This window comes from Sinohyriopsis cumingii, chromosome 9, assembly GCF_028554795.1.
Source record: "Sinohyriopsis cumingii isolate HCF-2022 chromosome 9, ASM2855479v2, whole genome shotgun sequence".
In the NCBI taxonomy this organism is placed as follows: Eukaryota; Metazoa; Mollusca; class Bivalvia; order Unionida; family Unionidae; genus Sinohyriopsis; species Sinohyriopsis cumingii.
In genome coordinates, this window is record NC_142969.1 from 123,002,669 (window position 1) to 123,028,285 (window position 25,617).

A 25,617-nucleotide genomic window follows, 5' to 3' on the forward strand; every position below is an offset into this window, starting at 1 on the left:
TTGTGTCTACATTCAGTGGGCAATTCAGTCCACGTTGCTAGGCCCTGGTATGCAAAAGAACGCTGTCGATATGACTTTGTTTTCATAGTGGGTATAATGAGTATACGATTGTCAGAAGAGGAGCGTAAGTATCTTGCTGGTGTGTACACATGGGTGAGGTCGGCTAGGTATGTTGTACTAGAGTCCGTCGGTGAAACGTAGCACAGAGAGCACAAATGTTGTGTTTGATTCTGGTTTGAAAGGATAGCCAGTGTAGGGTACAGAACAAGGGGAGGTTTGCTCGGATCGTGGTACTCTAATTACGATTCGAGCAGCTGTGTTTTGAACTTTTTGATATTTTTGGAGTAGCTATTGAGATGAACCAGACCGAATTGAGTTACAATAGGCCAGTCTTGAAAATACTTATGAACACACAAGTGTTTTAGTGGCATCAACTGAAAGATATTTGCGAATGGAGATGATGCGTCTCAGCTCAAGATATGCAGCCTTGTATATGTTCATGACATATTGGTGCAATGTGAGAGTACTGGCCAGAGTAATGCCTAGGTTTCGTACTGATTTTGTGACTTAAATGTTGGTGTTGCTGATATTTATTGTATGGGGTAAAGGAATGAATGATGCTTCAGGTTAAAATTTCCCGCATAAGAATCAATCTTAATTTGCTTGTCCAAATTAAGATTGATTCATATGTTATAGCAGAAGAGGAAATGTAAGCATCTAAACTAACCTAGGCATATAAAAATTAACTTGTTCAACCACAGTTGAACTTTTCCTTCGATGTTGTATACCGATGACCGTGGTATGATCTATTGTATGCAACGCCAACTTGGTTTCATTGGAAGGGAAATAAAAGCAAGATACTTATATATCTTTGTTAGACAGTGTATCTCGAATATGTTTGTCAAAATATTCGTTTTGTTGTACTTCGTTTAGCGACATTAACAGTTTTCTTATAAAATTAATAAAGTGGTAAAAAGAAATAGAATATATTTTTACCATAGCATACATTGGGCTCAATTACTGGCTCACTGTAACCAGTCCATTGTCCTGATCCAGTAGTGGCAACAACTCGAAAGCTGAAACAAGATCCAGGCAGGTCTGTGGTAGTAAAATTGTAAACTGATGTTTGTTCATTCCGTAAAAATGTCCCCTTCTCCGTATATGTGCTGCCACTAGTATTAGACACAGCCATTATTTCGTACCCATTGGCCTGTCCATGAACGATAACAATTCTTAACTTGATGTTCTGTGTGCCCGTTGGAACGAATGTAACACTGGGTTTGGAACTAGCTGGAAAAATAAGATGATTTTTGGTATAAAGTGTACCTTTGTTATTCATTCGTTTCTTTTTACATAAATACGAAATGCTGCTTTTGATTATACATATTAGGATTGCTTATTCATTGTTTATGTTCGTGCCATTGTTCATGGAGCTTTCCCGCTTGTTATTTGTTCGCGACATAAAGCGTTAGAGATTCAAGTATACAGAAATTTTAAATATGTTTGTGTAATTGTATATTAATAATGTATCTCGATAAGTTTAAGAAGAAAACAAGGAGGACTGAAATGAAACCTAATCATTCTCATCCTTTACCTCAATATAATCTCGAAATTATGAACGTCTGAGAAATGCGCTGGCAACATTTATAAAGTGATGTAGTATGAATGCGCGAAATCGGTCAAACATTAAGGATTTGAACGTGAGTTTTATCAGTTTATTCTTCTGCAGGTAGCAACAGCCTTTGTAGCCAAAATCAATGGTTGATATCGTCAGACAAAAAATAGCACTATCGTTCAAATATTGATAAGTATTACGTGTATTTTTGAGTGAAAGGGTTTGCCAAATCATTGACTTTTTATATAATACATATGTTGATCTAATTCGCAAATACGTTGATTTTCCAAACTACTGTTTTATTTAAATAAGTAATTAATAATGCATTTATACGTCCACAGTTAGCACAAGACGTTTTGAAATTCCTTCTAAGTCATCCAGGATTCAACTTCATAAACTTATTTTCCTTTGTTCTCATCATGAAACATATATACAATATGGTAATGATAAAACTAGGAAACAGGGGTTGCCAATTTTGTTGGAGCTTTGGCGGCTCCATAACATATTACCAACCTATCGCAATTAACAAAATACTAACCTGTATTGTATTCTAAAGGAAGTCCAATGCTGGTACTTGGACCTGTTCCATACAGTATGGCTCCATATCGGACAGATGTATCGGGATGATATAGCTCGTGATAGCCACTTGTAATATTTGTGACCAGAATCGTATAATTTCCCCAAATATCAGTGTTCACTTTATAACTGCCTTCTAGATTTAGTCTTTTGTGATCAAGCATCAAGTTGTTCACCACATCGGTTTTAATAGCAACATGTAGATAGTACTGAATGTTATTCCCTGTTAAATTTCTATGCAGTCCGAACTTAACATTAGCTGAAAAAGTTGAAATCGCCGGTATAGTAATCATTGACGGGTCACTTCCATTTTTGCGTTTTCCAGGAGTACATTGGCCGTATTCTATAAGCATTACCGGTTTAGATGCTCTGATATAAGTAGGCTCAGTGCTCCATTTTTCCAAAAAGGTATCCCTTTCGATTGTAGAGGCTTGTCCCTGAATAGACACAATAGTATTGTTAAATGGGGCTATTATCCTGTATCTGTACGAGGCCGTTGGGAACAAGGGCACTGTTATGTATTCCTGACCTAATGAACTAACCGGAACAATTTGTTCTACTTGATGTTGACATGTTCCTCCTATTGGACCATTTCCACAAATACATCCTGAAAAGACTGCAATTGGCTTATTGCTTTGAATGAATGTCCCTGTAAGATCGTATACATGCTGTACCTGGAAAGTGTCCAATCTTGACATTTCCAAGGAAAATACATCTCCTGATGAATAGTTTGTATCAGATATATTTATTGTTCCATTTGTTTTGAAAGTTACATTGACCATCGTTTTATCTTCCAGTGAAGCAATTACAAACTGACACATCGTTTGTGTTATGCTAGTATCCGTGACAATTACATATTCAGTTGATAGAACATATATGGGCAAAGCAAAGTAACCGTCCATAGCAGTCAATTTGAGATAGTAACTTTCTATAACGTAAATAGAAATAGGTGTATCGGCAGTAACGTGTACTCCTTTCTTGGCCAGTGTATTTTTTCCGTTCATCAGTCTGTTGTCCAGGGGTATCATCTGTGTTCCGGAAAGAATATGATATGTCTCTGTCATATTCACGTATGGTGCGAGAACGTTGATAGTGGTGTTTGTAGCACAAGAAACATGTATGAACGTTCCTTTGTATTGATCATGTTGCCCTGTTACTGCAAGAAGGTAATCATTTCCCAAAGTTGGATATTCTGAAACAATGGTTTTGGGTAGATCAGTTAAAAATGATGTGTTAGGTCTTAGTCTATATCAAAAACTACAAACGAAACCTAGATCTGCATACATTGATATCACGTTAATTTTGTTATTATTACATAACTCCGTGAACTTAAGAATATTCGCAAATATATTTGTGTATCTCATTTCATAAATATTTAATTGATGTACAGCATGGATATTTAAAGGGCATACACGTCTTAATAGTAAGCATTACCCAGTACATTTGTATCGTTTACTGTTTTTTACTTGCTGCTACATCCTACTATCATCAATAAGTACAATTCGCACATGTTCAGTGCAAAAAGATCCATATAAATTCTTCATGCAACAACAAAATCCTACCCAATTACAAATCCAACACTGACACAGGTCACGTCTATAATTTATTGCATGTACTTGAGGACACATCACTGCAATAAATAAGACGGTTTTCAACCAATAATTAACAAGCATTAACATTCGCAAACAATAAAAAGTTTTAAGAGCTACCTTTCCGGCTTATTTGTTGTGGGTAATGGAATACCGTATTTAAAAGATTGAAGTTCATATTTGACTGAAAATAATAACGGGAGGAAAGACGTAATGTAATTTGGAGAAGAATCCAGCGTATAAGTAAATTGCATACATAGGAAGACTTGAAAATAAAACCATTTTTATTTTATATATGTCGCCACAGAAGTACTACTGTAGCGCGGCAAACCTGCACATACTTTCCTACGCCTAACTGATCAGCAAATGCAAGAGTGAATTAGCTCCCCAGCTTGCATCTTCAGAGAACAATTCCCGTTTTAGCTAAATGTCGGCGGATCCGTTTGCTAATAAAATCACCACAATGTATTGTGAAAACCGTCTTAAAAACTTAATTTCGATGCGTTCATACAATATTAAATATGTGGTAATTACATAATTATGTCAGCTTAAACATGCTGGTCATGGTTCATGGCATGTATCACCATAAATCTTTATAAGCTTCATTGCCGTCCATGGACGGGAGTCATAAAAGACAGCTTAAACATAAAAACAAAAGAGCAAAAAAAAAAAGTTAAAAAAAAATGGCGTGCTCAAGTTTAAAAGAAAGTCTGAAGACAATAAAAAAATGGAGTGAAAATGAAAATAAAAGATGGTATGCCGCGAGTTTCAAACTTGCAATTCCTTGTTTGGCAAGCGGGATGGAACACATAGAAAGAAAGACAAATGTCGGTGTGGGTGTTTATATATATATATATATATATATATATATATATATATATATATATATATATATATATATATATATATATATATATATATAATGCAATAAAAATATCGTTATCGTGTATTTTGCTGCTGTGATCGTTGACATGTACTAATTGCTCCTGAAATTCGATGCAAGGCGACCTCCTGTTTTGCTATCTCAATAGCCTGCATCCGTTTTGCTTATTATTCTACACTCGAGTTTTCGTACTTCGGTTCACGACACTGTCTCAAATAGGAAACAAAACTGAAAACCGAAGCCCTCATAATTTGTTTCGATGTGATAAGCAGCTAATCCGTCCAGGTCATGCGGTAATAGGAGGTAAGTATCTCAATAAAATTTCTTTTTCTAATAGCATCAGGCTTGGAGGAAACATAATCTTAAAACTTAAATATGTAACGCAGTACAACAAAGTTTACTTACTCTATGAATAATATGACACAGACCAAAAAAGTAAACAAAATAAATACATACATTCAAATATCATACATTCAAAGTACAGACTGCCTGGATGCATTGATATTTTACATTTCATTCAATAATTGCTTGTATTCATTTTAGTATCGTTGATATAAAATTTTCAGCACCATAACTATCTGTATCTACATCTACAAGTTAACTTAGTAACCAATCTGGATTTTATCAATATATATAGATGGTGCTCCCTAGATTCATATGTTAACTGCTTGCATCATCCGAGAGTGCAATTTGACTTAGGGACAGTAACTCGGCACAATGTATAGAAATTGTGACTTAAGGGCAGTAACTCGGCAAAATGTATAGAAATTGTGCTTAATCTAGCAATATATCCAAAATCATGTTAAATTGCAAATTCATTGCACATTTGGTTGGAATTATTAAAAATTTAACTGTTTATATATTCATGATTCATTGATGTATTTTAGGTCTGTGATGAGCATATTTATGTGTAAAATGATACAGAATCGTCGCACTGATCGGACATCCTATAAATAAATCTTCATAGTATTTTATTATTACAGTAAACAAATTGGGTCTGTCTGAGTATTTTATGTGTGAGCCAGTTACACGTGTATCATCACCCATTAATGAAAAACAGCATGCTAATCTCTAAGTGATTTTCAACCGTTTGAAGAATGAGCTTGACAGATAATTTGATTAAATTTAAAAGAAATAAATAGTTACCGCCTACACCATTCGAAAGTTGTTAGGCTGTAAGAAATTAGAGGATCAAAAATCTCTAAAAGATCAAAATATGCCAATGGCTGAATCTACAAAAGATGAAACTTGACCGGATATTTCCAGTAACCAGTTGATGACGAAATGCAAAGGAGTTCCATCCACACGTAATGTATATAAGAGGCATTTCATTAGAAATCGAACTTCAGGCATATATAGTTTATCGGACAACACATGCTTTCGACCAATTTAGTTCTAAAGAAAACTATATATTTTCGATAATACTGTGATCTCTTTGACTCTTTGCGTATATATGCCTGCTTGTCTTATGTCTTTATAGAACCTCACTCTTTTAGTTGATACTGCATGTATATTTAAATCACCTAGCAATACCAGTTAAACCTTTGGAATTATTTACATGTGTCCATTGGGAAGATTTTATTTCTCAGAGGTGTGACTGTCTACACAATTTATCACTTTCTATGTTCAAAGAACTAAATGCGAATTTTTAAAAAATACCAAGCCTTAAATGCTATGAATATTGTTATCCAATGTAAAGTCTGGCATAATGAAAAAATAGTATTGATGTATGCATCAGAATAACATGTTATTATATTCAGAATTGTCAAGTCTATTTGCAATGGTTGAAGCTGAGTGCACTTTGTTTGTTAATCCTATCGTTTTAATCGATCTTGCCGTATTGTCTACACTTTAGAGGTTCGCGCATATCATGTGACATTGTGATATGTTACTTTAAGGAGTGTTTAAGTTGTTACAACTTCCAGTAGGTTTCTGTACAATGCATATGCTTGAATATATATATGTTTTGTGAGTGAAACGGGACAAATAATGAATACAGAAGGACAATTCTATAATAGATATGATTCAAATCGATGATTTTTCTAGTCTAAATGTAATATATAGCATTTAAAATAATTTCAAATATTCTTTGTTATAAAAAGTCTCATATGCTGCATCTTGTATAAATTACCAGTTATTTTAACCAAATATAAACATTGAGGTTCACCTCTTACATTGCGAAACTAATTTATGTACCGGATATGTAGTCACGAACATAATCTTAAACGTAAGACATATAAGGTTTAAAGTGTACTATATGTACATGTACCTGGCATTTTAATAACAGTAACATAATTTTGAATATGAAAATTATATACATATGGAGCACCGACCCTTTGGCCCCTTGCTTGGGCATCGGACTTCAACAGGTTTTGTCTTGGTTGGACAACCTCCATTTTAACAGATACGTTAACTTCAAAATGGTCGGTATAGATAATAGAGAATACATTACTGAACCAAATGTGTGAATAAAAACGTCACTCTGCTTCAATAAACGATACGTAACAGACGTAATAGCTTGCTTTAATGCGCAAAATACTGAAATACGCATTGGTAAGAAGATGACGCAATGTTTGCTCTACAATCACTTTACTTAACCGGATAGGGGAGCTACTAAAGATATATGTGCGGTATTTTCACTCTTGAGAATCGTATATCTTTAAAATATTTTTATGTATGCATATATATACAGAATACACGATAATTTAAGAGTAAATATCAATTTATTTCTATATGAAAAGATTGGACAATGACATAAACCTATTTTGACATTAACGCTAGATTAGACCTTCAACATAATGTACTTCTTTTTTTAAACACTATCCAGATATAACCCCCGCAACTATAAAATCAATATTTTGGAGCGTTTGGGGCTTACGTATTTAAAATAGAGCTCATTATTACTTTTCTGGCGAGTGGGATACTTTCTAAACAAAATATTTCAAACTGAAAAAGAAGAGATGAGAAATCGATTGTGAAACATTAGACCGCAATCAGTTTTGGACACAATACACGCTTTGACCCAGTATAAGTGTCTCTCAATCGAACTTTCACCACTGTTTCCGGGTCGAGTGTGGGTGTACATATATATAGTCCTCGTTTGATCTATATTCCATTGTCAACAAACACGTGTCACGGTCATGAAACAGTTCAATATGATATTCATCGTCTCCAGTAGGACGTGACTGGATTGTAGATGTTTATATGCCAGGACACGCGAATGCGGAACTCACGCAAAATTTGTACGAATTCGTGCAATTGGGGAGCAATGATTCACGAAGACTACCGCAAATTAGTTTAATGTTGCGCAAATAAAACAGTACTCTGTGCATTATACAATTTTTAATAAACTGTTAACCCTTAAATTGTTTGTCGCGACATAAGTCATGCAGAGATATGGTGGCCCTTGTTGGGACATGGTTTCTTCAGGCAAGTAATTATTTGCACATCTAGGTTCTTTTGCTTGATATGAATGTTTGCTAAAGTAAATATATTTCGCCCAGAGGGCCTTGGAACAACTGTTCCGTCCTAGTTTGAACCTTGCATCGAGTAAGTTTTACAAATGCGTGTTTAAAATACAGACTACGTTTAACACGAAATTGGCTGATTCTCAACGTAGTTTATCTTTAGATGTAGATTTCTTTCAGCAAAGGATGGTTGATGATAGTGATAATGACAATAGTTTTAAAGCTGTGAACCATATCAGATTGTCCCAGCTAAGAAAGTTTTAACAAATATATTGGTGATTGATTTTGAACCCAAAATGATGGGCTTGTGGACAATTGTGCATCACATTCAATAAGAACAGTTTTTGTACTTGTATGGTGTGTTGTCAAAGTTGGAGAGACCTTAAATTGGTCTATAGGTGAATTCGTTTTGTTTTGTATGTGTTGTTCTTTGATTTTATTACAACTCCTTCAGGCACAGCAGTAGACAACAAGGTTTCTTCTTTCGACTAGTAGATACTAGCGCGAGCGCGAGGACACCATGACTGATACGACCTGACTGAGACAACCAGACTGAGATAAGAAAGGTAGGCTTGGCAGAACAGCTAGGTTTCTCTGTCGCATGGCTGAGAAAAAAGAGCCATATTACTGAGGCTACACACGGGATAAGTTTTCACAGGGAAATGATAACTTATCGAAAAGTCGAAAGGGCTAGATATAATATAGGTCATTTTATGCCATACCTTATTCCAAATATCTTCGCATAAGGGATGTTAAAAGTATGAGATGGCTTGATTTAGTATCTCATACAAAATTTTGTGTTCACTTGCGTGTTGCCATGGAAACAGCGTATTAAGAAAATATCAAAGAAAACACATTTTTCCTTCTATCCCATGTATTTGTCACTAAAGCTTTCTTTTCATGAACTATTCACTAAATTTAAAATGACATTATTTATTTTGATTCTTTTTCTAGTATAAAGCTTCACCAAACAAGGTTTCTGAATGTTAAAAAAACACAGGAAATAAACACGAGTAACGTATGGTGAATGAATCGAACAAGTCAACAAGCAACTGTGTTTACTTTCATTGTAAAAATAAGTCGTTGATGACATCAAAAGCTCTGTACTCATGGAACTTTGTTTTGTATATATTTCAATATGAGGCTAAGAAGCTTACGAAGTGTTTTATTTACCTAAATTATTGGTTGTCACGTTTGCTCAGCATCCAACTATAAAAATAAGGTATAATCAATAATCTACTGATCTTGGGAATATTACCGCGGTCTTGTATCTGATCTCTTAACATTGCCGCAGGGTTAGTGTTGAACTCTTACGCAAGGTTACCATGACTAGCCAGAGACCAGAAAACTGGAGTCGGCGAAGGCGACCACTCGCGTCACTGAACAAAGGCTTGCCGAATGATACCTTGAAACTTGAAAGAGGAAATTTAGTATTCGTCTGCAGATCAATAGGGTTTACTCTGAGAAAGAAGCCATTCATAATCTGGCGGCAAAACTTAGAGGCAGATTCTAAGGAAAGACAAAGCTTCGAAGGTCAGTAAGATATTTTCTCGATATTTGTAGAATATTACCGCATCATATTTGCAATTATTTGTAGTATGTACACTTTATTACTGGGATTGTTTATTATGTAGAATTACATTTGTAGTGTTTCATTTACATGCGTATTTGAGAAATTGAAAGAATTATTAGATGCGAGGCGGAAATATATTGATTGCTAGCTTGGGGTCAGAATTAATTTTGTAATTCGCTATTAGGTTAAATCGTAGTAAACCAGTGTATTTATTATTGTGTTATGTTAGAATGTACACATGCTTGAAGATTGAATTTGAAAAATGGCTGAAGTATGTAGGATTAGTTACCAATGTCGTATACATATATCAGAGCATGGATATTTGAATATTTGTGTACTTTGTATGAGTTGTAATGTAAAGAAATGCGTCTGATTATCGTGATATTGTTTAGTACAACGGGATTAGGAATATGTACAGATGTGACGCAATTTATTGATTTATGTATAAGAAGTAATTGATACCGTACCTTTATTACTACGTTAGTTTTACCACACAAGAACGTATGGGTATCTTGATGTGAATTTAATAGCTGTTATCTGATGATAGGTTGTGTGTAGTGTGAGATGAGAGGGCTAAGGAAAATGAGTGTACCGTCCTTGTGTTTTCACAGGAAGCTTTTAGGGGACAGAGAACTTCCGCTTCCATTTGAGTCTCGAGTCTTCAATAGGTGGAGACGGAATTGAGATTAGCCGAAACAGTCGAAGTCGACAGAAGTCTAGTCGTGAGAGAGCAAGGGGAGGAGGAGGTGAAGTCTAGAGAGAGTCTAGGAGGTGGAGGAAAAGGCATTTGGAGGGAGGAAGAGGAGAAGGAATTGAGAGAAATAAGAGAGAGAGAAAGGATATAACAGATGAGTAGAAATACAAGGACAGGCGGAAATTAATCTCACACTGCTAATCAAATGATGCAATATGCTTATTAAAGGGTAGAGCGGAAGGAGTGTAATTGGAAATTTGAGTAATTTGATTATTGAATTGTTATTAAATTATTATTCATTGAATTTCAACCTTTTCTGTGTGTTTAACCATCTAACCGTCGGCATTGCTGAGTGAGGGCTCGGAGCTTTATATCTATCTTTCACTATATTGAACTTCCAACAAAATGGAACCTGGGTTGGACTTTTATAAATAGTTTAAATAAAATATTGGGAGCACCCAACCCCAACCATATATAATCGTCACGTTGGTGTTCGTCCTCCTCGTGGAAATTAATTGTTTGCATTAGTTTTCCTTAAATTCGTGGCAACACACACACACACACACACACACACACACCATAAGCCTTTGAACAAGTCAACCCCGTGTTGAGGTTTCATGTGGATTTATTTTGTCTTCCTCGTCTAAAAGTTATCTACACCTGTCTAGTTTTATTATCTGTATCATGAAAATATCTATTTATCGATTTACTAATTTGCGTGACTTTTTCTTGAAGCAACGTTAACTCTTACGGAAGGTATGTGTGCAACGCAAATCGTTTCTAGTATAAAAAGGTGCTCGTACAATAAAAATGAAAAGAAGGAAGAAGCAATGACTTTACCTTAAATGTTGTTTGTATGTTTAATTCTGAATGCATATGGTCACAACAATTTATAATGTTATAAATTGCACCTCAAGGAGCTTTATTTAGATGGAAAAGTAGAATATTCCACATATTAATATATAGGACTAGAAGAGAAAATAGTACACCCTATATGACAGCCGCGATTTAGTTTCAGACAGAGCATTGAAATGAATTCTGTGGTGTGTACTTGTGCTTACAACTGCCAGTTTGATGTGTACTTGTACTTACAACTGCCAATTTGATGTGTACTTGTACTTACAACTGCCAATTTGGTTTGGACTTGTGCTTACAACTGCCAATTTGGTGTGTGCTTGTTCTTACAACTGCCAATTTGGTTTGTACTTGTGCTTACAACTGCAAATTTTGTGTGTACTTGTACTTATAAAGGCCAATTTGGTGAGTAATTGTACTTACAACTGCCAATTTAGTGTGTACTTGTACTTACAACTGCCAATTTAGTGTGTACTTGTACTTACAACTGCCAATTTAGTGTTACAGGAGGAAAGCATCAAACGTAGTTAAATGAATAACATGATGAGACAGAGCAACAAACTGTAACTCAATTTTGTAACCTTTTCAACAGGAAATGTTAGAGATTATTGGATACTACCTTGCTAACGGATGATTGCAGGTATTGCATATCTAAGTTACTGGCTCCGAATGTTAAGGTAAAATCAAACTCTAACTCAAAATCAGAAGCCTAAGATGTATTATAACTTTGATTAAGATTAAAGTAGATTACTAGAATTTTCAGGATCGTATAAACTTCAATTCCTTTATTAGCCTGCTACATTTATATTTTTTGTGCGAATGTACAAGTAAGCCCCCCACAACAACAACAGCTTCCCACCCCCCACCCCCCCCCAAAAAAACCCCCCAGCAGGACTTAAAGTGTAAACATCAGTCATAATCGTGCAGGATACAGTAACAAAACCCCTGCTATTCCAACCTGTAATACATATTGCTATCAATTCGTTTTGAGCATAATATAAAATTAAATTGTGCTAGCGTAGAGGGAATATTGAATACATTTCGCTTAAGTGTTTTCATCTGCCCATTATTCACTCGTTTCAGCAAATATCACATTTAGGTCACTTCAGTAAGGGGAATGGGAAAGGGCAAACATTAATGTATCTACTCAAGTGTGCTAAATATATCTTGATTACACGCTTTCAGAAGGAGTTAATTATTATGGCTTAAAACTCAGAGTGAAGCTTCTGTTTTCCATCTACAAGGTTCCCTATGACACTTCAAAAAGTTCAACATCCATACATGTGAAAAAGTTGTAATGCGGTTTTAAAAATACATATATTTATAATTCTAATCATCTTAAAAATACTTTGATTTTCCTGTTGTGTTTGGTATGGCAATATGAGTCGTATAAACCCTGACACTTTAATGCTGGATTAGACTGAATATGTGTGAAGATTCGGTAGCCATATTGATGTTTTGAGTGTCACAATTGTGTGTAAGCATTATGGCCACGCAGTATAAAGGTGAGAAATGTGTTTTCGTTTAAAAATAAGCTCTGTTGTTTAAACATGAATATCGCTGATTGATGATAGGAAATATAAGTTATTTTGATGAATTCATATATAAATATGTGCTACAGTAACACATCATAACATGATGTCATTATGTCGTCCTAATGCACACCCGAGAACTGTGACATATTTCGCCTTTATGATGGTTACGTATTCATCTGTGTGTGTGTGTGTTTGTGTGTGTTAACTTTCACTTACACACATACTGTTTATACCAAAATTTAATATGAACATTGCATTCAAAGACATAGCAATCATTGACTTGAACAGTTTAATTCACCATGTTGGTGTATGTCATCGTTCTCAAATTTTCTGGAAGTCACTTTGGGACTACTGGATTGTTAAAAAAGTCTTGTTGAGGCACCAAACGAATTTCTTTCTTTTCTGGTCTTGTTTGTTCTGTCATTCTATGAGATTTTCCACCGTCTTTTCTCTCCCAACCTCTCACTCTGCAGTGAATGCTAATGGTGTTGAATATGAATCGATCGTATCATCTTCACAAACATCTACCAACACATCTTGAAAAGTATTGTGTGATACGGATCGACATTGTCGCTAGGTACCTGCTTTCTCGTTGGAAAAGTGTAATCGGTTGAACTCGATTACAAACTTTAATTTGACTAAATTTTACCCACTACTTGAACTCTTTACATTTCACAGTGTAGGTGTAAGCCTTCGTTCTCAAATTTCTGGAAGTACGTTTTTGCGTCTCTCAAATGCGACGATAATTTAGGGCCAAACGAATATTTTCGGGTTGAATCAGGACCCTAATGGTTTTGTAGTAGAATTGGAGAGCGTTGATGCACTCTTTCTTATGATTCGCTGGGATGTGTTTGAACTAACACTCCAGTTCGTTTGTGTGTTTGCATTTTCTTGCGTGCGTGCGTGCGTGTGTTTAGGGTGTGTTGGATGGTATAGTGATGCTGGATGCTGTAATGGTGGGTGTGTTGGATGGTATAGTGATGCTGGATGCTGTAATGGTGTGAAGGATATTATTTTTTACGGTGTAAGGGATAATATATTTGTGAGATTTTGTGAGATTTCATCTCCTCCTCTTGCACTCTATGCTAACACAGTGCGTTTTTATAGTGTGTGGGGCCAATGGATGGTATAGATCGTGTATTATATGGTATTTGTATGGGGTGTTTGATGGTATAGTTGGTGTGTGAGAGTTCATCTCCTCCTCTTACACTCTAAGTTAACACCTTGCGTTTTGGAAAGAGTGTAAGGGGTGCTGGACTGTATTCGGTTGTTGGATGGTATAGCAGATAAGATGGATATTATATTTTGTGATGTGAGGGATAGACGGTTTGTGAGATTTCATCTCCTTCTCTTAAATTCTAAGCTAACACAGTACCGTTGGAGTGGTTTTTATGGGGTGTTGAATGGTATAATTGGTGTGTGAGAGTATTTTTGTGGTATTTTATCTTCTCTTACACCCGAAGCTAACATAAGACGCTTGGGATAGTGTGTGTAAGGGTGAGAGTATTTTTGTGGTGTAATGGATGTTATATTTTGTGAGATTTAATCTAATTCTCTCACATTCTAACCTAAGAGAAGGTGCTATGTGAGTTTGTATGTATGAGTGTGTGTGTGTGTGTGTGTGTGTGTCTGTTGACAACGCAAACGTAAAACTCTTTACTCATTCACGCCTCTTTTGCACCCTATAAACCTTTCTACCCATAAATAATTGTGTCCCTATAAACTCCTTTATAAACTATTGTCCCTATAAAACCATTTCACATAGCCTTGTCCATACCTATCTACGAACACTGTAACTAAGATTCCACCCGATTAAGGTCAGCCACTTGTAGCACTGTTGCCAGTTCTTCCAGTGTCCAGTACCATGACGTCACCCATATTCAATTCCCCTTGACCCTATTCTGCCACAGTTTGTCAAATTCCTATTGACCCTATATTCCTTGCCTCGAAATGATCTACTCCTTGCCAAAAAGGATCTGTTGTATAAGTAGTCGTTTGTGTTTGTCTTGTTTGTCCCTATAAGCCCTTTTATAAACATTTGTAGCTATAAAAAACAATTCACATACCTACGTACAGTAACGTGTATTGAGGTCAACTCGAACACTGTTACTAAGACACTTGCAACACTTTTGCCATTTTGCACTAGTGTCCAGTACCGTGTCGTAACGCATGTTCAATATCCCATTGAGGCTACAGTGTCCTTATTCATTTTGCACTAGTGTCCAGTACCGTGTCGTAACGAATGTTCAATATCCCACTGAGGCTACAGTGTCCTTATTCATTTTGCACTTGAGACTATACATCTTGAGGCTATATTTTTTCTGCCACTTTCACTTATATAAATCCATATGAGACCAAGGTATCCCCAGTAACTACTGCTGTTTAATCCCCATTTACTATGCCTTCCATCACAATTTATATCACCTCTCTTTAATATTAAATTATAATATCATCCTTGTCATAGTGTGCATTAAAGGAGTAAAGGTCAAAGTGAAGGTCTATATGTGAATGCGTTATCTAGTCCATCGCCCGAAGGAAATTAAATGTGAGACATTATATATAATTGCTTCGGAACACAACACATTTTAGAAAACATGAAACGTATACATAAACCAGTGTAAATATAAAATAATAAGTTTCAAACAGTCATTGAATAAGATTTGTGGGTACAAGACCACCAAGTGTAGTCCGTATTAAAAATGGTGGGAGAAACCTAAGAGAACAGATCTGAAGCATAATGGTTCATTGTATAGATAGGATATATCAACTTAGTGACCGTAATTATACTACAAATGATACATCATCTTAACTTGATATATTGGAATGCATGGATATTAACCAGTGTGCAAAACACCTCGAATAACAGTCAAATTCATACAAATTTTCATATTCCACCACTCCCACCACCATAACGCCAACAGTTATCTTATCTGAAAGGGGATTTAATACCCCACTGAGAGTTTTTCAGAAATATGCAAAAGATGTTCGTTTTACTTATTCGAACCAGAATTTTGCATGTATGCTTAATTGTAAATGTTTTCTATGAAGCCTTGTAAGACTGTTGGGATATATATATATATATATATATATATATATATATATATATATATATATATATATATATATATATATATATATATATATGACTCATTGTACTAATTCAAGTCAGTAAGTAAACCTATGGAAACGCCATAAAGACAAATTAGCAAACTTATATTTCTAAATAGTCGTGATCAAATGTATATTACACTGTATATATTCGTGATCAAATATATGTTACACTGTATAGATTCGTGATCAAATATATATTACACTGTATAGATTCGTGATCAAATATATATTACACTGTATAGATAGATCATCATTGACTGAAGCTTCTGTGCTGGGAGAACTATGAACCACGGAATTACTTTTTCCTACAGGCGCTTAAAAGTTTTATTGCCTAATCAGCTATTAAAGAATCGGTTGATGCTTTCAATATTGAATTTCGTCAAACAAGTCTCTGTAAAGGCTGTAACTGTTATAAGAGAATCTTAACTATTCTTCATTAGATGCAAAAAAGGCTTCGTCCTCAATTTTTTTTACAGTACGTTTATTTTATATCTGCTACCAATTATGGTAGACCTAAATTGTCTATAATATATTCAATGTTTGGTCTAATGCGCTTGTTGTACAGATCCCCGACATCACACCTCTAGCTGTGTGGATTGGAGTCTCAGGCTCGGCCCGCGTGGATATGTGAGAAAGCTTGCCAGAAAGCGCCCCGTTGATTGATGGTTCTTCCCGAGATTTTCTCTGAGTTCTTCTTCCACACATATACTGACCGCCATGTGTATTTTGATATAGGAAATGGCGTAGAATCCCGAAATAACCGCAACAATAATTATTTTTCAACCATTTTAAAACTGATTCTTGCTGTTTTAGACAATTAGTACCATTAGTCTTTCTTTGTCGCTTTTGTTTGCTCAATTGTATAATTATTAACAAAATATTTTTTGTTCTCTTGTTGTAATTTCATATTCATAAAGATATCAATCCCTTCTAAGGTAAAATATGAAACTCTTGCTAAAAATAAGAAATATAGGCACTGAGTAAGACCTACCATGTCTTTTAAGAGAATCCTCATCTTGTAACGGTCTTCGTTCTATTTTGTCCACGACTGTTTCAGCAGATACTATTTGGGATGGATCTGTTGAAGCTGTTTAAAAAAAAAGACATATCATAATATTGTCCAATCAGTTTAAGCATTTGAATTTTATATATATCTAAATGACACACTTTCAAAAGTGCAAATGAAAGAAGTGGAAAATAAAATGATATAACTGCATGAATACATTTGCGAACTATTCATGCGAGACAAAGATATCTTTCAATATCGTAATGAGTCTTATGGATACCAACAGTCTTACACGGCTTCCTCATAAATATTTATAATAAAACATATATGCAATATTCTGATTGATTCGAATAATCAATGTGAACGTCTATTGCATACTTCTGGAACTTTCAGTGGGATATTAAATCCCCTCTCAGATAAGATAACTAAGGGCGAAGCTATGACTAAAGACTAAGATAAGGACTAAGGGCGAAGCTAGGAGTAAGGACTAAGATAAGGACTAAGGACAAAGCTAGGACTAAGATAAGGACTAAGGGCGAAGCTAGGAGTAAGGACTAAGATAAGGACTAAGGGCGAAGTTAGGACTAAGGAATAAGATAAGGACTAAGGGTGAAGCTAGGACTAAAGACTAAGGTAGGACTAATAGCGAAGCTAGGACTAAGGACTAACGTAAGGGCTAAGGGCGAAGCAAGGACTAAGGACTAAGATAAGGACTAAGGGCAAAGCTAGGACGAAGGACTAAGATAAGGACTAAGGGTGAAGCTAGGACTAAGGACTAAGGAGGAATCTCGGACTAAGGACTAAGAAAATAACTAAGGACGAAGCTAGGATTATGGAATAAAATAAGGACTAAGGGCGAAGCTAGGACTAAGGACTAAGATAAGGACTAAGGACGAAGCTTGGACTAAGGACTAAGATAAGGATTAAGAGTGAAGCTAGTAATACAATTTAATTTTCTTTAATTACATATAGTTTTTGCTTTCTAAAACAAAACTACTCTGCAGAATTAATAGGTAAGTTTTTAAGACAGAATGTTTGTGCATATGTGTGTGTTTAGGTGTGTGTATATGTGTGTATGTGTATGCGTGCGATTTTGATTTTTAACGATGCTTTAACACGTGTTCAGTCATATCACAATGCTGTCTGCAGTGTGGCAGTTTATAGTGATGCCTAGCACTGGGGCATCATAATGCAGACATGTAGCATGATGTCCCACCCAGTCACATTATCATGACACCAGGCCAACCAGTCCTGACACTATCCTCTTAATGCTGAGCGCCTAGCGAGACAGCTGTTAGTACCATTTTTATAAGTTTTTGGTATTACTCGTCCCGTGACCAAGGCTGACGCTCTAACCACTAGCCAACGGAGCGGTCTTTTGAAGAAAGAAAACAGAGCATCTACATAACATAGTATTTTTGAATTAGGACATTAATTCGCTGTTGCTGACACTTGTGTTCACCTTTGAGAAACTGGAAATATTTAATAAAATGATGATATACTATAATGGGCTTGTTAAATAATAATTAGAATTTATTCCATTGCCGAATTAAACAAATATAAGTATCTATATTTTTGATAAATATATGCATTTTGATATTTTTTAATTAATGTTTCTAAACGTGCTATTTGTTTAAAATTATTATCATTTCAGTAATATAAACTGAATACATGGTAAATATTGAGTAGTGACATCAAACATCATTGGCGATAAAATGTCATTTTACTGCTTATTAAGTCCTTTGCCAGGTAACAGTCTCAGTCAGAACTAATGAAGTCTTATTAAACTGGTAAACAGATGAAGGGTTTAAATTAGTAGAAATCGTTTCAAAGTTGGATAGTTAATTTGTGTTTCAAATGAAAATGTTTAGTTTCTCCGAATGAGCAATAACGGTAACAACGAACAATTCTTTAAAAATTGTTTTCTTTGGTGGGGCGTCATCTGGTTTTGAATACATTGTACCTAAAATGGTCACAATTAGGGTTTTAATAGCCTTTGTATGAACTAGATTTGCTACTTCTATTTGGATTTCGTCGAACTGACATGGTTGCAAATGTGCCATACTATTGTCTATACTATTTGTACAGGTCCTTGAACCATCGGGTTTGGACGTTTCCATTTGAAGCAGGAAAACGCAACATGTGAGATTAAAATTTCCAAACGAATGCATAATATACATTTCCATAATAGTTTGTCTAGGGTCACTACCTATCATCATGCTATATGAATTGTCATTCAATATTAAAGGTCAATCCAATAACACGTGAAGGAGATTATTTAACGAAGCTCGCAATCGGCTTAAATAATTTTTGACAGAAGGTTCGATATACGAGTAATGGAGACAGTCTATAGGTAAACTAAATACTTACATAAACATCCCAACACGATGAGAAGTAGACAAAACACCAACATTTTCATCTCGATCGAATGAAAGTCTAACACTTGAAAGCATTAATGTGTGCTCAGTGGGGAATAAAATCATGACATAATAGATTATTTATTTATAGTACCAGGACCCTTATCTACTTACTGCACTTATGAAATATATTGAAGCACTGAGATAATGCTTCCGAGAACTTGTGTATCGTAAATGGGTATCGTAAATGTTGTAAAACATGCATGCATATATTATCAATGCATTGTGGTTGTAGTGGGAATAACGTCACTTTTCAGCACTCGATATGCTATATATGGCGACCATTATAACTGTTGGAGGAAGAACCACGGGAAAACACCGGTGAAAACTACCGCCCCACGGAATGCTAAAGGCAAGATATCTCACATACTCAGCACAGATAACATTAAAATACAATAATAAAAAACACGGCCAAAAACAGAAATAACAAAAGTGAAAATGTTACTGCAAAATATTATACAAAATGATGCATTTAAGCATGGTCTACCTCATTTTAGGGTGATATGGTGGCAGGAGATTACTTGATCAAGGTTTGATAGTGTGGATGGCAATGATTCTGGGCCAAATCTAAATGTCATCATTTATATGATCTTCTCTTATTGGTGACTCACAATCTCAATTTATAAAGCAAAGCTTGCCCTAATCTAAAAGGACAAAGGAGATAAACAATAAACAATCATCGATCTTGTAATGTTATTGGACCTAACCAAGTCTAGACAAACTTACTTGTGTTACTGGCATATAAATATATGTCTCTCGCTACGACCATAAAATACACTGTACCTAGTTAGGCAAGTATTTTAATTTAGAACGCCATTGGGATCATACTAAATTATAGCCATATATAGTCACCCATACTTGCCTAAGTACCGTTTAATTCACAAGATATTCAGAGTCGCTACCTTTTTCATCTGTAGGATGCGCATCACCGTAACTAATTTCCGTTCGATCTAATTGAAATATATTGTATCCTTTAAAGAAACGTAAGAAACAACTGGGCTTCACAAATCTACATGCGTTCGATAGGGGCTATGGGGGTCTATAATGGAAGAAAATCTGCGCACGTGTTAGGTTGGGATACTCGTATACACATCTTTGATCACCAGAAACACTCTTTGATGGATGCATTAGACAGTTGTCCACACTGTATGATATAGTTTTGTTAGATACTTAATGAAATGTCCCATGTAAACAGTTGTCAGCCATATGGAGGTGTCCACTATGGCCACATGATATAATGCAATTTTCTACACGATAGTTTTACGGAAAAAAAGCACGATCTCAAACTCGGTGGCACCGATTATTTTATCCTGGGTTGCTACCGAGTTCAAGTTACTGATCGTATTGAGACTTATTTTTGTGGTTGCAAGGAATTCGGAATATACGGGTAATCCGGAATGCGGTCGCATCTAAATTACCTTGCTCGCTCCACCGGAGATACCGGTTACTATCGATATAGCTCCAACAACAATACCGACTAATGCGCCTACACTGGTGGATGCTGTCGTGATTCCAGTCACAACCAAGACTGACAGTTGCTGCCTCTGTGAGCCCGCAAATAGCATATGCGACATAACACGCGCGTTTGTACTTTACGAACAGCGCGGTTCTCTTGATGATTTCATCTCGCAGCTGCTGTTCCGCTTCGATTGTTTTTTCATGTAGGTAAGACTATAGGACTGCCATGGAGCATCTATTAATAATACAATAATATAATCGCGTGTCTTTTAATTGCATGTCAGGCAGACCTTGTTCGGTCGCATCATCAAGTGTAGACGCAATATGAATACCCACTTCTAGCTGGGTCTTTTTACTGGCACAATTGTCATGCAGTTATAAAATCTTCTTCCTCGGGAAGACTTTAATCTCGGCGATTGTGCGCTCTGTTGGTTGGCACCCCGCTCATACCAATTACACAAGAACCTTTGACATCTAACGAGCGTCTTTACCTAATAACTGTCACTCGAGAACTTTCTTTTCTCAGTTGAGTCAATGTTGGATTAAAGTATTCGATGATGCCACTTCACCGTTGTAGAAACAATCACGTATTGCTTTTGATCTGTTTCTGCAGTCTATGCTTCGGCGATGATTCCAAGCTGGCCTAGTGTTGACTCTGGTACATCAGGTTGATTCCAAATGGCAATTTCTAGGCTCTTAACAAAATTATATTAGAGTTCATACGAGGTTTCGTAACACAACTTTGACGCAGATATTCATCGAGAAGTGGAACAAAGCTTTTACAGATTTTAACATCCTCAGTCAATTGGTCACATCACATATGTCAAATTCCATTACGAATATAAAAATGAAAAAATCTAATCTTAAACACAAACGCCAAAAATGGTCAAGTTTCTGTCAGGATACATGTTGTTTGCTTCGATCTGAATTTCATATGAGGCATCTAAAGGTACTGACAATACACCTGTATAAAATTCGTAATCGTTTTGTTTTGTGATACCTGATAATGGTGGTACAAAACTAAAATCAAGTTGCCGCTTATCATTCGTCAACATTGTCATCAACATTGTCACTTTAGACCACCTACCATTATTTCCCGTTATGATAAACAAATATGATCCATGCTCCCGCACTTTAATATGTGATTTTTAGATTTATCAAAGTCATTATTTGTAACCTATAAAAAATTGACTATTTGCTAACTTTGAGGCGTTCGTCGTTTCGCTTCTTCTATCGTTAATATTCCCACAATTAAGGTCGACAAAGTTACTACACGTAGTGGTGAGTGCAAGTGGGCGATTTCTTGTTGCACTTATTGTTTTTTTTGCAGTATTAGCTGTATCAACGTAGTTTTTGATAAATGCAAACGACACACCATGTCTATGATTCTATTGTTGTCAGTGAGCTCAGTCAGATTGTTTTACAACAAAGTAGCCTTTCAACTTGGCAATAATATATTGAATATCCACGGTTTACGTTTTCAGTTTGCCAGACTGATCTTCAAAAATCACACGCTCATCTAGATCAACACCGACAACAACATGACTAGTAAACTCAGACAAAACCGCTTTGGCAAATCGTCCCTGATCAACATCAGCATTGCGTCGTTGTGCAGAGACACAACCGTAAATATAGATAAACAGTTGTAGGTGCATGAAAATACATATCCACAAAAGTCGGCCTGAGCCACTCCAGTTGTTCCTATGAAAAGGAATAACGCAAATTCAGCGTACGAAAGTCTTGCTGAGTAATGTGTAGACCCATGTCAACGTTTTGATGGCGATCCATGTACGACCATAGATTGTGATAGGCCCTTGCGGTATGAGGAGTGCCTTCTGCTTATCTAAGCCGAATTTATTCCGAAGGTTCCTGATGAACGTTTAAAGGCAAAGAGACCGCAATCACTTCTAAGTTGTCAAATATCAATTTCCATAAAATCTCTCCACAGAGCTTCGCATTCTTTAAACTATCCGCTCCCAAATGCATCAATGTTTTTAGAAAAATGACTCCATAGATCACCGATGGGTTTTGTTCTTCCCAGTAACGCCCTGAATATCATTTTGGGCCATTCACTATTCATGTATTTGTCATTTGTATGTGTTGGTACTTTTATCATGTGCTCTTTCCAGTATGAGGTCTGTTAGGAGCGATAAATGAAGTATTTTCGAAGATCGAATGACGGGCAGTTAAGTTAAGGAATTGAGCCGGTGTTTTCATCTCTAACTTGTACTCGGGTGGTACATATGACACTTTGGCAGTTGCCTCTCTCATGTCCTCAACAAGTGTTTGAGTACCTACCACTCGAGTGTGCACCCTTGGCCTCACCTAGTTCTTCATCGTCTTCTTTTATTTCCTCAGTTGCCTCTGGCAAACGCACGTTCGTCCCTGCAGCGGCTTTACGGAGTCCCCTTTTGTACGAATTAATATTTTTTTTAAATTTTCATATGAGAGTTTGTTAAAATGACGTATCCGTTTTAAACGGTCTAAATGCTGCATGTTCGTGTCAAGACACTTACAATACTTGCGTGGCCCACCAGTAAAATCAATCGTAAAAAACCTAATTGTGTTACAATTAATTAGCGGAAAGATCTCACAAAATTCATCACAAATGTGTCCGGCAGCAAAATGAAATCCAATGAATGTTTCCAAGACGATTCAGGTCAATACCACGAGAAAGCAGCAGCATTTTACAGTTGACACTTTGGGCGCATGGTTGAGTCAAATAAATCACGTCTTAATTTCTGTCAGTTGTAAAGGATCACCTATATATATATATATATATATATATATATATATATATATATATATATATATATATATATATATATATATATATATATATGCATTGCCTACTTTGAAAACATATACCCAGACAAAATCTCGTTCGGAAGTGCAACAGCAGGAGTTGACTTCACGGTCAATCAGGCGTTACGATTTCGAGCCAATAATATAGCATATCTTCTGACATGCCAAGCCTGTGATATTCTAGAAAGTGAATAAATAATCACATTCGCAACAAAAGCAAACGCGAAATTCGCCAACCTGTACAAATCAAATGGACATTCAAGATGTTACCGATTGAATCTAACCTGCGGTCGACAGACATAGAAGACATGCACAAAGAATGATACTGGATACAATTGAAGAATGGTTGAGACCACATTTTGCAAAAAAATAATTTTCCCGTTGCAGTCACATCAAAATAACAGAGGTTATCAGTTTTGCACCCTACACTAATTTTCTGCTAATCTCTACCCACATATTTACATTTTTTATGATTTTATTATTATTATTATTATTATTATTATTAGTAGTAGTAGTAGTAGTAGTAGTAGCAGTAGTAGTAGTAGTAGTACTGGTGGTGTGGTGGTGTTGTTGTTGCCTTTTTCTCAAAACGTTTATTAGGTCGGAACATATTGGTTCACTATTTGATAGACACTATAACCCGCTCGTCTCTTATTTTTGCACAAATTTGTTTTGTTATATCTGTTGTTGTAAATTGCCCCTAGTGATTCAATTAAGAAGGAGGCCAGACGTTTTTGCAGATTTTACTATGCCGCCACTATATTTTTACCCATTAAGCAGGTAAATATTTGTTCGAGACTTGCACTCTTGAAAGTGCGTAAATTTATGTCATGCATATCAATATTTTTTTTGTAACTCCTGGTATATATTTTTTATCTACTTTTCATAATTTTTAATCATGGATGTAATGTGAACAGAATATCTCTGGTTATGTTTTGCCTACGTGACTTGAGTCATTTAACATAATAATATTGCAAATAATCTATAAATAGATGTTTACGTATGTTTTGAAAATTATTATTAATAATCTTAACAATAAGTTTTAATTGGTACCTATGGCTTAATTTCTTAGTGGCTGATGGGATTTCGACGTTTCTAGAATAGTTCTGTAATTTCCCATTGGTTGGGCGAAGTCACATATTTAGACGCAAAAATCAGTGGTGTATTCAGTCGCGTGGGGTCTATGGCGAAATACAATCGTTATATATATATATATATATATATATATATATATATATATATATATATATATATATATATATATATATATATATATAAGGAGAGAATCAAGCGATCATATTTATTTCTCTATATCATTCACATTTATTGTGTTAGTTTTTTATGTCTGCAGACGAATTTAAGTTGTACTGAGATATTACTCGAGAGGGAAAACATTTGTTTGGACCTTTCAGAGGAATTAGAAAGTGCTCACTATTCAGAGTATTATATTATTTTGGAACTGCTATAAATTATTCGTGAGCATTCTGGGTAACGCCATCTTGACAACATCACGGTTTCTATAAGACAAGTACATTTCCGGGGTTTGAAATTTGTGAGGAACCTTTCATCGATTTAGGACTTTCATAGACCGTTATAAGGAATTCTATTTTGGATTCACGTCATAGCACTGTACGTTCCTATCATTTTCATTTCTAACTTTCATAATCAAAATGCTTGTCAAGTTTTTACACAACTTGTTGGTTTTGTTTCTTTTCTGTTACTTATGTTTGTGACCATAGAGTCGAAGCATCATATTTTTGCACATTTGTATGGAAGACACTCTAATATATGTATTAAAAATTTAAAAAAAGCAAAAGTAGACTCTCAACATTATTTACTTGTTGTTACACTAGCCGTATACTGCTCTCTTGTTTGAAAGCAAAAGTGTTTGAAGATTTTGGAACTAATTATTAGAAATAGAATTGATTATAATTATCAGAGGTATAGTTGATTGGTATTTTTCAGGCCTGTGCTATTGTTCATAGCCAAACATTTCTGGCTGCAAAAGGAGAAAAGTAGAAAATTGATCGTGA

The 25,617-nt window shown here is 35.5% G+C and overlaps 1 protein-coding gene and 1 long non-coding RNA gene across 4 annotated transcripts in view; one reads left to right on the forward strand and one right to left on the reverse strand.

The window, feature by feature from the left end:
* LOC149792822 (uncharacterized) overlaps window positions 1-19,428 on the reverse strand; it is a 37,232-nt gene extending 17,804 nt beyond the window's left edge. The window contains exons 1-4 of one of the 2 annotated variants that reach the window (XR_016423588.1): window positions 19,275-19,428; window positions 16,890-16,985; window positions 2,154-3,383; window positions 997-1,290 (exon numbers count right to left, since the gene is read on the reverse strand). Coding sequence is in view for 1 of the 2 variants with exons in the window: in XM_089971289.1 (XP_089827415.1) it covers window positions 997-1,290; window positions 2,154-3,383; window positions 16,890-16,985; window positions 19,275-19,323 (1,669 nt within the window). In the remaining variant the exon portion in view is untranslated. The remainder of the gene's footprint in view (window positions 1-996; window positions 1,291-2,153; window positions 3,384-16,889; window positions 16,986-19,274) is intronic. The other variant, XM_089971289.1, reaches the window with a different exon arrangement.
* On the forward strand, window positions 4,865-10,701 carry LOC149792823 (uncharacterized). Of its 2 annotated transcripts, XR_016423590.1 has the most exons (4): window positions 4,903-4,966; window positions 8,585-8,696; window positions 9,425-9,663; window positions 10,315-10,701. It is a non-coding gene; the product is annotated as an uncharacterized LOC149792823 (long non-coding RNA). The 2 variants fall into 2 exon arrangements; XR_016423589.1 differs by lacking the exon at window positions 8,585-8,696 and having other exon boundaries at window positions 4,865-4,966.
* Window positions 19,429-25,617: the final 6,189 nt, after the last annotated feature.